A 13,791-nucleotide genomic window follows, 5' to 3' on the forward strand; every position below is an offset into this window, starting at 1 on the left:
TGGCCCTAGTGAGGGTGAGCCTGGCAGGTAGTGATGGTGTGTGGGGGAGGAGGGGTGTCCCTCCTGCCGGACCCCCAGAACCAGGCTTTTCTCCTCCCCCTCAGAGCAACCTGATGGTGCCAGTGCTTATTGGCTGCCCTCCAGGCAAGCGCCTGGCCTTCGACATCACCTACACGGTGCAGTACAACCGCGCGCAGAACAAACACTACTTCGACTGCGTCAAAGTGGACCCGGAGATGCCCTGCTTTCTCTTCCGGGACAGTGGGTGTCCAGCGCCCTCTCCTTTGCCCTCCCCGGCCCTTCCTGCCTGCCCGCTCACTGCCCCCACCCATCCTCTGCTCTTCCTTTGGGTCTTTCATCTCTCCTCCTTCCCCTCTCTCATTTCTCCTCCCGGCCTCCACCCCTCCGACCCCACAGTCTTCTACCCATTCTTCTTGATCCAAGATTTGGTGACGGGCGATTCTGGCAGTTTTCAGGGCAGGTAAAGTGGGGGCCAAGCCGGCGGCTGACGGGAGTGGGCTGGGGACAAGGGACTGGGGTGGGGCGCAGAGAAAAGGGGGTGGTAGAGGTGAGGCAGGACTCCAGACAGCCCCTTCGAATCTCTGCTCCCCACAGCTACGTGCTGAAGGTGGTGGGCGGCGGGCCCACCCTTGACACCATCAAGGAATACAGCGAGGAGGAAATCTACCGCTTCAACAGCCCCCTGGACAAGTAATTCCCGTGGGACCAGGCCCATAATCGGCCCTTCTTCCCCTGCAGGCCCCCTCCAGCTGCCCAGCCACGGACCAAACCTGGGCTGCAAGCCATACCCACAGGGCCCCGCCCACAGCGCAGGCTCCCAGGCTCCTGCAAACTCCAGCCCTCCTGTGGCATGAAGCTCCACCCACCCAATCCCCACCCCCTTCCCCGCCTCCTTTTGGGGCCTCGGTCCGCGGAGGCCCCGTCCCCCACTGAGGTTACCCCTGCCTGCGCAGGACTGGCAGCCTCATCTGGACCACGGAGAACACAATGACCACCGAGGACTTGTCCTTCAACATCATGTCCCACAACAGTTTAGGCATCGAGTGAGTGCCTGGGCCGACTGCAGGCCCCTTCTCCCCCATCTGCCCACATTCTGTCGGGCCTTTCCATCCATTCTACCTCCGGGAGACTCCTTGGTTCTCAAGCTACACTGACTGTCTTTGTATTCCTCGAATGAGACTGACTTTGACCTTTATGCAAACTGGATCCTCTATCCACAGGACTGGTCCTTCTTAATCTTTCTTCAGGCCTTAGTTCAGATGCCACTTGCTCCAGGAGGACTTTGCTGACTGTTCTAGGTGGGACAGTTGGCTCTCTCATCCTCCTGTACCTTCCCTATTCTCACCCTGACCCTCTGAGCTGTCACTGTCTCTCGTGGAGTCTGCCTCTTTTAAAAATCCAGGTCTAGAATAGATAACATAGTATTTGTTGAATGAGACAGTGAACAAATTCATGCATTCTTGGTAGGCATTTATTGACCTTTGAATGGAGGTATCAATGAATGAATAAAAAAATGAAGTAATAAGTTAGCATATAGCAGGAATTCCCTGGTGGTCCAGTGGTTAGGACTTTATGCTTCCACTGCTGGAGGCTTGATCCCTGGTTGGGGAACTAAGATCCTGCAAGCTGTGTGGCATGGCCAGGAGAAAAAAAAAAATTAGCATATAGGGCCTCAGTAGCTGTTTTTTTTTTTTAAGTTCTCAAAATTTTTATTACGAACAGAACAGTGACAGAATATAAGCTTACCATTGTTGTTGTTTAGTCTATGGGGTCACACAGAGTCAGACACGACTGAAGCAACTTAGCAGCAGCAGCAGCAGGAGCAGCAGTCTATAATTTGTATCTGACTCTTTGCCACCCCGTGGACTGCAGCCTGCCAGGCTCCTCTGTCCATGAAATTTCCCAAGCATAAATAAGTATTTTTGATTTAATCAATGAAAGAAAATGATGCCATAAGCAAATAAAGGAAACAAATGAGTGAACAAAGTAACCAACTTGCACCTAGGCAGTATTCAACCTGCATTTATTGACTATATGAAAAAAGGAATGAAGAAGTGCCTTTGTACCTAGCAGCTGCTCCAGCTCTATCTGTGCCATGAAGGAATAAAAGCAGTAAAGAATAAATGAGGAACTGGCACATCATAGGTGTACAATCTATAATCTAGACGAATACATAGGAACAGAGGAATTGACAACTCCCCTAAAGAAGGGAGGAAAAGAATGGATAAACAAGCAGCCTGTCTCCTGGGAGGGGGTCAGTCAGCCTTACCAGTTGAATGAGTGGAGGCGTGAATCAGGGAGAGAAGTAGGAGGCTGCACCGAGTTAGTGCTCGTCCAGAACTTGTTGGGTAGAGGGGAAGATCAGGGGCTGTCACGCGCTAGGCATGATTTGTCCCACAAGTGCCTGAACTTGCTCCCCCAGGTGGCTATGTCAGGAGAACTCGCCGTGCCATGACACCATTCCCTACCACATCTTTGCCCCTGAATTCTTCTTCAAGGTGTTGGTGAGCAATAGGTGAGGCACACACACAGCTGAGGTGGGATCGGGGGCTTCCTGGGGGAGGTGCCCACCTCCTCCCCACCCCATCCTGACCCCCATCCCCACCAGAGGCGTGGACAAGAGCACCTATTGTGACTACCAGCTCACCTTTCTGCTGCACATCCACGGGCTCCCGCTCAGTGCCAGGCGGGCCTTCCTCATCCTCCTGGTAAGTGGCTGCCCTGGAGCTGCCCTGCCTGGTGGAGGCACGCCCCCGACCCCGAACCCAGACCGCCTACCATCGCCTGTTGGCCCGTTTCCTGCAGGTGTCAGCCAGCTTGTTTGTCGGCCTGGTGATTCTCTACATTGTCTGCTGCCTTCTGTCGCCCTACATGGTGAAGTTTTGCAATATCCTTCGATGGAAGATCAACAGCATCATTGGCTTAGAATCTTACTACACCTACAGTACCCCCTCCGACGGCAGGGCCTTTAGCCACTCCGGGACCGTGTCTTGGAGAAACTCCAGGTTAAACTCCAGGGTTTTCTACAAGGGAGCAGAGGAGAACAAGGCTGAAACTTAAGGACTCCTTGAAAAGGAAGTCTACCACCTAAGCCTCTGGCCTGCCCCAGCCACCACCCACCCTTGTCTCTTATGTCCTGGGTTGCCTTGGACATGTAACCTATCGCTTGGTCATCCTAGGCCTTTCTCCCTGTTTTGCTTGAATTTTCACTTCGAGTTTCAGCATCAGCTATGGAACCTTGTAAGGACTCGTGTTCAGTTAGTTTGTACCACCCAGCTGCATAGGTTATTAAAATATCAAAATCCTCCTGTGCCAAGCTGGTGCATAGTGACTTCTCTGTATGCCTGCTGGCTCAACCCTTCCCCAGAGTGCCCCAGACCTCCCTACAGTCCAGCAGGGTCCTCCATGACCCAGGTCCGTTGCCATGGCCTGAAGTCTGTTCTGATTGTTCAGTGCCTAGGTTTAAAGCTAATTGTGAAAGATTTTGCATGGCAGCACCTATCTACTGTCTAAGGAAGGGTCTCTGGGGAGGTTTAGATTTTGGTTTTAGTTGCAAGCAGCAAAAATTTCTGTGGTCCGCGTGGAAATGGTAATTTATGGACTTTGTTAGGACAGGCTTCAGGTACAGCTTGATCCAGAAGCTTCAATGTCCATAGAATTCTGGCTCCATTTCTCTAGCCTTCCCTGCCCTGCCCTCATCTGAGGGTGGTCTCTGACCTCAGGCCAGTGCATCTCACAGTCTGAGGCAGCGCATCCATATGGTTTATTATCCAGAGAAAGAAAGGGGCTGGAGTCCAACATTCCCAGGCAAAAGTCCTATTGGTCACTCTGATTGGATGGGGTTGAATCATAAACTCACTACTTTGCCACTCACTCTGCCAGACGGATGAGACCTTGTTTGGCTTAAGCCCTTCAGAACCCACCCCTGGAGCTGAGGGTTGTCCGTCCCATCCTAATCTCTTGCTTATGTGGGGAAGGGATGTTCTTGTAAGGAACATGTGTGTCAAGAAGGGGAAAAGGAGGACTTCCCTGGTGGTCCAGTGGTTAAGAATCCATCTGCCAATGCAGGGGACATGGGTTCCATCTCTGGTCCAGGAAGATCCCACATACCTTGGGGCAACTAAGCCCATGCACTCCAGCTATTGAGCCCCCGCACTCTAGAACCTGGGAGCCACAACTTCCGAGCCGGTGCACCACAACTACCGAAGCTCGAGCGCCCTAGAGCCCGTGCTCTGCAGCAAGAGAAGCCACTGCAAAGAAAAGCCTGCATGGTGCAAAGAGAGCGTATCCTCCACTTGCCACAACTAGAGAAAACCCACACCCAGCAACAAAAACCCAGCACAGCCAATAAATAAAAATTTAAAAATAAAAAAGAAGGGAAAACGGAGACCAAAAGTCAAAAAGCAAATGTGCCCATGTCTTCTACTTCCTGTCCACCCAGTAGGCTCCACTCTAGCCTTGGGTGGTTTAGATAGAGGTCTTGGGTGGAGTGACTGTGCAAGTCCTCTGACCAGCCCCTCCACTCCTTCACTGGAGAAGCAGAGCCCCAGGGGACACTCCCTCTGAGGGGTTGCCAGGGCAGACAGCTGAACCAGCTTGTCTGTGCTGAGGCAGCATAGCTCCAGAGCGGGCAAGGCCACTGAGGTCACATTATAGAGCTTGGGAATTATCAGAGGAGCATTCAGAGTGGAGAAACTGAAGGACGTGGTCAGATGTAGAAGGATGCTCTGGCTGCCCTGTGGAGGACAGCTCAGCTCTCAAGGCAGCAGGCCAGGGACTGGCGCAGCAGGGGACGGTGCTGGACCGAAGCCTGGTGTAGGAAGGAGGAGAGGGGGCAGGCAGGAGGGATGCTCAGGAGGTCTAGTGAACAGGCTGTGAGGCTGGCAGGCCATGGAAGGAGAGTGGGTGCTCTTAGGAAAAGGTCCAGGCTTCTACCCTGGGGACTGGGGGACAAAGAGGCTATTTCTGAGATGAAAACTGAGGAAAAGGAACAGGTTAGGGGGAGATACTGAGACCATTTTGGGTCACAGTAGGTGTGGGAGGTCCCAGAGACTTCTAAAGGAGTCTATTCAGGAGGCTGTGGGAACCTCAGGTCTGGGGTTCAGCAGGGAGGTCAGTGATGGCCAGGCAATATGCACAAAAATCAACGGCACAGATTTATCAACAAAATTCATCGCACTGATGCAAATTAAGGAGAATGTGACGAAACAACATCCTATTTTGACCTAAGTCCATTTGAACTGCTGTAACGGAAGACCATAGACTAGGTGGCTTACAAATAACGGAAATTTATTTCTCATACTGCTGGAGGCTGGGAAGTCCCAGATCAAGGCGCCGGCAGATGTGCTGTCTGGTGAGAACCTGCTTCCTGGTTCATGGGTGACCATCTTTGCACTGTGTCCTCATGTGGCAGCCACCAGGGCTTCCCTGGTGCTCAGCGGTAAAGAACACGCCTGCCAATGCAGGAGATGCGGGTTCAGTCGCTGGGTGGAGAAGATCCCCTAGAGAAGGAAATGGCAACCCACTCCAGTATTCTTGTTTGCAGAATCCCATGGATAGAGGAGCCTGGAGGGCTAGAGTCCACGAGGTTGCAAAGAGTCGGACACGCCTGAGCGACTAAACAACTGACAACACATGGTAGACAGGATGAGGAAGGTCACTGGGGCCTCTTTTTTATGGGCACTAATCTCAATTACGAGGGGCCTGCCCTCACAACCTAATCCCCTCCTGATACAGTTACGCTGGAGGTTAGGTTTCAACATAGGAATTGGTGTGGGACTCAAACTTTCAGTCTATAGCAGATCCCTTTTCTTAGATTAGCAAGTAATCTTCACGATGTTCTATTAGGAAAATTCTATCATTATCCCCATTTCATAGATGAGGAAACAGAGGCTCAGGTGTGCCACCTGTATGATTACATGAATAGGTATTTGCAAAACCTTTTTCTAAAATTCAACATCCATTTCTTGTATTAACCCTAAATCAGATAGAAACAGAAGGAAGCTGAGCAAGGTTATCAAATTACCTGATTGCTAAAGACAGATGGCATATGGCAGATGGCAATTAAATGCCAAAGCCATTTTCAATAAAATTTTATAGGTAGAGTCCACATACATGAAAAGCAGCTAATAAACATGTTCAGTTAAGTTGAAGTACACAAAATCAACCCCAAAATCGGCTGCACTTCTATACACAAGCAATGAATAATCAGAAAAAGATTTTTAAAAAACAATCCTACTTACAACAAAAAGAGAATAAATTCATACAAGGAGGAAAAAGACTTGTGTACTGAAAAGTACACAATATTGCTGAAAGGAATTAAAGACTTAAATAAATGGAGAGACATCCCATGTTCATGAATTAACATTGTTGGCAATGCCATCTGTATTAGTTTGCTAGGGCTGCCATAACAAAACACCTTTTAAGATCTTTTATGATTGGTTTCTGAGGCCTCTCTTGGCTTGCTGACGACTGCCCTCTGGTGGTGTCCTCACAGTCTTTCCTCGGTGTGGTCATGTCACTGGTATCTCTTCGCGTGTCCAAATGTACTCCTCTTATAAAGACACCTTTCAGATTGGATTAGGGTCCACTGGGCCTTGTTTTAAAATAATCACCTTTTAAAAGACGGATTTCAGGTCTTAGTTGCAGCATGGGGACCCTCTAGTCGTGGCACCCAGGCTTAGTTGCCACCCAGCATGTGAAATCTTAGTTCCCTGCGTGTTGGTCGTTCAGTCGTGTCCAACTCTTTGCAACCACATGGACTGTAGCCCACCAGGTTCTTCTGTCCATGGAATTTCCCAGTCAAGAATACTGGAGTGTGTTTCTATTTCTTCCTCCAGGGGATATTCCTGACCCAGGGATCAAACCTGGGTTTACCCACGTTGCAGGTAGATTCTTCACCATCCGAGCCACCAGGAAAGCCCCTGACCAGGGATCAAACCTATGTCCCCATGCATTGCAAGGCAGATTCTTAACCACTGGACCACCAGGGGAGTCCTGAAAATAATCCCCTTTTTAAAGGTCCTACCTAAAGAGCATATTAAAAAGCAGAGATATTACTTTGCCAACAAAGGTCCGTCTAGTCAAGGCTATGGTTTTTCCAGTGGTCATGTATGGATGTGAGAGTTGGACTGTGAAGAAAGCTGAGCACCGAAGAATTGATGCTTTTGAACTGTGGTGTTGGAGAAGACTCTTGAGAGTCCCTTGGATTGCAAGGAGATCCAACCAGTTCATCCTAAGGGAGATCAACCCTGGGATTGCTTTGGAGGGAATGATGCTAAAGCTGAAACTCCAGTACTTTGGCCACCTCATGTGAAGAGTTGACTCATTGGAAAAGACTCTGAAGCTGCGAAGGATTAGGGGCAGGAGGAGAAGGGGACGACAGAGGATGAGATGGCTGGATGGCATCACCGACTCGATGGACGTGAGTCTGAATGAACTCCGGGAGATGGTGATAGACAGGGAGGCCTGGTGTGCTGCAATTCATGGGGTCACAGAGTCGGACACGACTGAGCAACTGAACTGAACTGATCTCCAAATACAGTCCTGTTCTGAGGTCCTGGGGGTTAAGGCTTCAGCATATACATTTTAGGGGAATACTATTTAGTCCATAACATGACCCATAGTGCTATACAGATTCAGTGCAATCTCTAGCAAAATCCCAATGGCAATTTTGAACATCTTAAAACTCATATGGAATTGCAAGGGACTCCAAATAGCCAACACTACCTTGAAACAGAAGAACAAAGTTGGAGGACTCATACTTTCTGTTTCAAAATTGCAAAGCTACAGTAATCAAAACAGTGTCTGACTGGCATAAAGACAGACATACAGACCAGTGTAATGGAACACAGAGCTCAAAATAAACCCTCACATATAGTCAATTGATATTTGACCAGGTGCCAAGACCCATCCAAGGAGAAAGGACACTCTTAACAACAAATGGTACTGGGAAAACTGGATGTCCACATGCAAAGGGAAAAAGTAGGGCCTTCTCTTACGCCAGGTACAAAAATTAACCAAAATCAAACCATATTTCTAAATTTAAGGGACTTCCCTGGTGGTCCAGTGGTTAGGACTCCCCACTCCAAATGAAGGGAGCCTAGGTTTGATCCCTGGTCATGGAACTAGATCCCACATGATGCAACTAAGACCCGGTAGAGCCAAATAGATCAATAATTTAAAAAAAAAAAAAGATGAAACAACAATGATTTTAAAACAGAAGGTTTCTAAATTTAAGAATTAAAACTACCCGGAATTCCCTGGTGATCCAGTGGTTAAGACTCAGCACTTTTACTGCCGTCAGCCTGGGTTCAATCCCTGATCAAGAAACCAAGATCCCACAAGGAACGCAGGATGGGGAAAAAAAGTTAAAGCTATAAAAAAAAATAGGGGGAAATCTTTGATATGTCAATGGTTTCTTAAGTATGATGCCAAAAGTACAGGCAACATAAATTGAACCTCATCAAAATTTAAAACTTTTGTGAATCAAAGGATACAATCAAGACCAAAAAACCCAACCCATAGGAGAAAATATTTGTAAATCATGTATCTGATCAAGACTACAGTATAGAAAATGAAAAACTTCTGTAACCATAAGCAATTCAATTAAAAATGGCAAAAGACTTGAATAGAGATTTTTCCGGAAAAGATATGTAAAATAACCAATAAACACATGAAAAGATCATTAATTTTTTTTTTATGAAAAGATCATTAAAAGTGCATCCAACATCATTAATGATCAGGGAAAGTCAAGTCAAAACCACAGTGAGATATCCCTTCACACCTATTCAGTTCAGTCACTCAGTCGTGTCTGACTCTTTGCGACCCCATGAATTGCAGCACGCCAGGCCTCCCTGCCCATCACCAGCTCCCGGAGTTCACTCAGACTCACGTCCATCGAGTCGGTGATGCCATCCAGCCATCTCATCCTCTGTCGTCCCCTTCTCCTCCTGCCCCCAATCCCTCCCAGCATCTTAGTCTTTTCCAATGAGTCAACTCTTCGCATGAGGTGGCCCAAGTACTGGAGTTTCAGCCCCAGCATCATTCCTTCCAAAGAAAACTCAGGGCTGATCTCCTTCAGAGTGGACTGGTTGGATCTCCTTGCAGTCCAAGGGACTCTCAAGAGTCTTCTCCAACACCACAGTTCAAAAGCATCCATTCTTCGGTGCTCAGCTTTCTTCACAGTCCAACTCTTACATCCATACACGACCACAGGAAAAACCATAGCCTTGACTAGACGGACCTTAGTCGGCAAAGTAATATCTCTGCTTTTGAATATGCTATCTAGGTTGGTCATAACTTTCCTTCTAAGGAGTAAGCGTCTTTTAATTTCATGGCTGCAGTCACCATCTGCAGTGATTTTGGAGACCCCCAAAATAAAGTCTGCCACTGTTTCCACTGTTTTCCCATGTATTTCCCATGAAGTGATGGGACCAGATGCCATGATCTTCGTTTTCTGAATGTTGAGCTTTAAGCCAACTTTTTCACTCTCCTCTTTCACTTTCATCAAGAGGCTCTTTAGTTCCTTTTCACTTTCTGCCACAAGGTTGGTGTCATGTGCATATCTGAGGTTATTGATATTTCTCCTGGCAATCTTGATTCCAGCTTGTGCTTCTTCCAGCCCAGGGTTTCTCATGATGTACTCTGCATATAACTTAAATAAGCAGGGTGACAATATACAGCCTTGACGTACTCCTTTTCCTATTTGGAACCAGTCTGTTGTTCCATGTCCAGTTCTGTTGCTTCCTGACCTGCATACAGGTTTCTCAAGAGGCAGGTCAGGTGGTCTGGTGTTCCCATCTCTTTCAGAATTTTCCATATTATTAGTGATGGTTATAATAATTTAAAAATGACAACAGATACAGCTATTGGCAAGGATATGAAGAAACTGGAACCCTCGTATGTTGCTGGTGGAAATGTAAATGGCTTAGATGCTGTGGAAGAGTTTGGTGGTTCCTCAAAATGATTACCCTAGACTTACTGAGTCATTCAGCAGATCCATTTCTGGATATACAACCCAAAAGTATTGAAAATATGTTCTCAAACAAGTACATGTATATACATGTTCATATCAGCACTATTCACAAAGTCAAAAGGTGAAAACAGCCCAAATGTTCATCAACGGATGAATTGGTAAAGCAAATGTATATCCACACACTGGAGCATTATTCAGCCATAAAAAGGAATGAAGTATTGATATATTCTGCAACATCTATTAAGGTCAAAACCATAATGGCTTTTGTGAAAGAAGCCAGACATCTAAGGTCATGTATTTTAAGATACCGTTTATATGAAATACCTAGAATAGGCAAATACACAGAGACAGAATGCAGACTGATCATTACCAGGGGTGAGGAAAAAGTAGGGAATGGACAACAACAGCTTAAGGGAGTTTCTTTCTGTGATGATGAAAATGTTTTGGAGGTAGGTAGAGGTGGGTTTTTTTTTTTTTTCAGAGGTGGTATTTGCACAACATTGTGGATATAATTGACACCGAATTGTTCACTTTAAGATGATTAATTTATGTCAGTTTCACCTCAACATGAAATATATACATATATATATATATATATAATGTATACAAAAAACAGTATGATATTTACCAAGAATAAATATTTTAAAAGCAGTATGGGGCTTCCCTGGTGGTCTCATGGTTAAGAATCCACCTGCCAAAGCAGGGGATCCAGAAACATCCCACATGCCACAGAGCAGCTAAGCCCATGTACCACAGCTACTGAGCCAGCACCCTAGAGCTCTCGAGTCACAACTATTGACGCCACGCGATGCAACTACTGAAGCCCGAACGTCCTGGATCCTGCGCTCTGCAACAGCAGAAGCCATTGCAATGAGAAGCCTGTGCATGTCCACAAAGAGTAGCCCCTGCTTGCCACAACTACAGAAAACCCACACCGAGCAATGAAGGAAAAAAAACCAGACAAACAAAAAGACAATATGGTATTTATGAAGAATAACTATAGGCCGATAGAATATAATGAATGACTTAACACGTCTGATTTCTGAAGAGATTTAATATAAGATATAAATGCTTTTCATATTGGTGAGAAAGTGATAGCTTATCCAATAAATGGTTCTGAAAAAAATTGCCTGTGAGGATGATATCAAATTTAGATTTCACAACATATGCAAAAATTAATTCAAGTGTTAAAAAAATTACATGTGGAAAACACAAATACTTTGCCAAGAAGTTTTGGAGAATATTTGTTTTACTCTGACATGGCAAGAACTTCTTAAGCAAAATAGAAAATATGGAATTCACAAAGGGGAAAAACAAGTCATGAAGGGAAAGTTTCATAAATTTGACTATGTAAAAATGAAAACTCTGCATGGCAAAAGATGGTAAATAAATTATATATATATATATATATATATATTCAGAAAATAAACAATAGGCCAAAGGAAATAGTTGCAACATATATGATAAAATGTTTTATCTCCAATAAGCAGAAGGGACTATAAATTTTTAGAAAAATGCAATAATCCTGAAGAAAATTTTAGAGAAGAGGAAATTAAAGTGTTTAATAAATGAAGGAAAGGGTCTCAACCTTATTAGTACACAAATCCAAACTAAAGCAACAACATCAGCAATAAAAAAAAAAAAAAAACCAGTGCTTGTCCTGTAACAGACTGGTAAAAGGAAAAAAAAAAGTTCTAAAGCCTAGTAGCCGTGATACCATCAGCACTTTCATTGCTAGTGGAACTGTGAACTGCTACAACTTTGAAAAGCAATCTTATGATGTCTATTAAAATGAAAAATACACCTATCTCAACTCAGTAATCTTAATTCCTAGGATCTGTCCCTTAGCACTAAAACAAATGTATTCAAGCAAATGCATGTAAGAATCTTTAAAAAAACAAAAACCTGTCCACCCATTTTATTGAGAAATGATTCACATACATCCCTGTACGTTTAAGGCATACAGCACGATGGTTTGATATGCATATAATGTGAAATGATGACCACAATAGGTCCAGCTAACACCCATCTTCTCATATAGACATGAGGTAGGAGACAGTGGGCCTCTCAGCTGAACACCAGGAATTTGTCAAGTGGACTAAAATTCAAGCTTTGTTCTCACCCAGACTCTCCAAGGACAAAGCTAGTGGCAAAAGCTGAGCTTTACTAAAGCAAAGAGACAAGGTGCCTACTCCTGAGGTCAAAAAAGACTTCCCTGTCCACACATGCGCAGGAAGACTTCTTGGGGGTCAAAAAGGAAGGGGGCTCCATCCCATAACAAATAAGGATACGCACCCACAGGCCTCTGTGGTGGGATCCATCTTAGAAAAAAGTTGCAGAGGCATCTTGGACTGCAGCATGCCAGGCTTCCTGTCCTTCACGATCTCCCTGAGTTTGCTCAAACTCATGTCCACTGTGTCAGTGATGCCATCCAACCAACTCATCCTCTGTCACCCCCTTCTCCTCCTGTCTTCAATCTTTCCCAGCATCAGGGTCTTTTCCAATGATTCAGCTCTTCGTATCAGGTGGTCAAAGTATTGGAGCTTCAGCTTCAGCATCAGTTCTTCCAATGAATATTCAGGGTTGATTTCCTTTAGGACTGACTGGTTTGATCTTGCCGTCTAAGGGATTCTCCAGAGTCTTCTCCCACACCACAATTCAAAACCATCAATTCTTCAAGGCTTAACCATTTTTATGGTACAACTCTCACATCAGTGCATGACTACTGGAAAAACCATAGCTTTGACTACACAGATCTTTGTCGGCAACATGATGTCTCTGCTTTTTAATACACTGCCTAGGTTTGTCACAGCTTTTCTTCTAAGGAGCAAGCGTCTTTTAATTTTATGGCTGCAGTTATCATCCACAGTGATTTTGGAGCCCAAGAAAATAAAATCTGTTAGTGTTTCCACTTTTCCCCCTTCTATTTGCCATGAAGTGATGGGATTGGATGTCATGATCTTAGACATCATGGACTGAATCCCACCAGGCTTCTCTGTCCATGGAGTTCTCCAGGCAAGAATACTAGAGTGGGTTGCCATGCCCTCCTCCAGGGGATCTTTCCCACCCAGGGATGGAAACCACACACTTTATGTCTCCTGGCTGGCGAGTTCGTTACTGCTAGTGCCACCTAGATTTTTTTTTACTGCACTCCTCACTCTGGATGTCCAAACTCCTCTTTGGGTATGCATTTTTGCTTTGCTTCTGTCTTAAACAACCTGTTTCTCTGTGCCCACCTATACATGTTTCCAGGAGGCAAAAATTGTAAAAACAAGTGCAAAGTCTCAGTACTGTTTTTACAGTTTTTGCCTCCTGGAAACATTCTTACTTTCAAGTGGGAGAAAAAGCCAGGGCCACTTTGCTTCTACCTTCTAGACCCCAGGTGGCCTAAGGGATAGGACTATGTTCAGTTTAGTTCAGTTCAGTTCAGTCGCTCAGTCATGTTCGACTCTTTGCAACCCCATGAATTACAGCACGCCAGGCCTCCTTGTCCATCACCAACTCCCGGAGTTCACTCAAACTCACGTCCATCGAGTTGGTGATGCCATCCAGCCATCTCATCCTCTGTCGTCCCCTTCTCCTCCTGCCCCCAACCCCTCCCAGCATCAGAGTCTTTTCCAATGAGTCAACTCTTTGACCAGGTTACCCAGGTCTAATCCCCTGGCAGAGAACTAAGATTTTTCTTCAGGACTGCTCATTGCTCTCTCTCTGAGATTAGATATAGTAAAAAGAAAGAAAAAAGGCAAAACATTTCTCTGTGTGATGAGAACTTGTAAGATGTAGTCTCTTACCAA

General features: G+C 45.7%; 1 protein-coding gene across 8 annotated transcripts in view; it reads left to right on the forward strand.

Annotated features, from left to right (window-relative positions):
* The window catches only part of CATSPERG (cation channel sperm associated auxiliary subunit gamma), a 30,206-nt gene extending 26,869 nt beyond the window's left edge, over positions 1 to 3,337 (forward strand). For 5 of the 8 annotated variants that reach the window (XM_018062329.1, XM_018062330.1, XM_018062334.1 and 2 more), the window contains 6 exons: positions 105 to 481; positions 616 to 711; positions 975 to 1,064; positions 2,444 to 2,536; positions 2,630 to 2,729; positions 2,827 to 3,337. In XM_018062329.1, coding sequence (XP_017917818.1) covers positions 105 to 481; positions 616 to 711; positions 975 to 1,064; positions 2,444 to 2,536; positions 2,630 to 2,729; positions 2,827 to 3,081 — 1,011 coding nt within the window. In that variant the 3' untranslated portion in view covers positions 3,082 to 3,337. Of the gene's footprint in view, positions 1 to 104; positions 482 to 615; positions 712 to 974; positions 1,065 to 2,443; positions 2,537 to 2,629; positions 2,730 to 2,826 lie in introns of those variants that run through there. The other 3 variants (XM_018062335.1, XM_013971288.2, XR_001919485.1) reach the window with 2 other exon arrangements.

This window comes from Capra hircus, chromosome 18 (genome assembly GCF_001704415.2).
Source record: "Capra hircus breed San Clemente chromosome 18, ASM170441v1, whole genome shotgun sequence".
NCBI lineage: Eukaryota > Metazoa > Chordata > Mammalia > Artiodactyla > Bovidae > Capra > Capra hircus.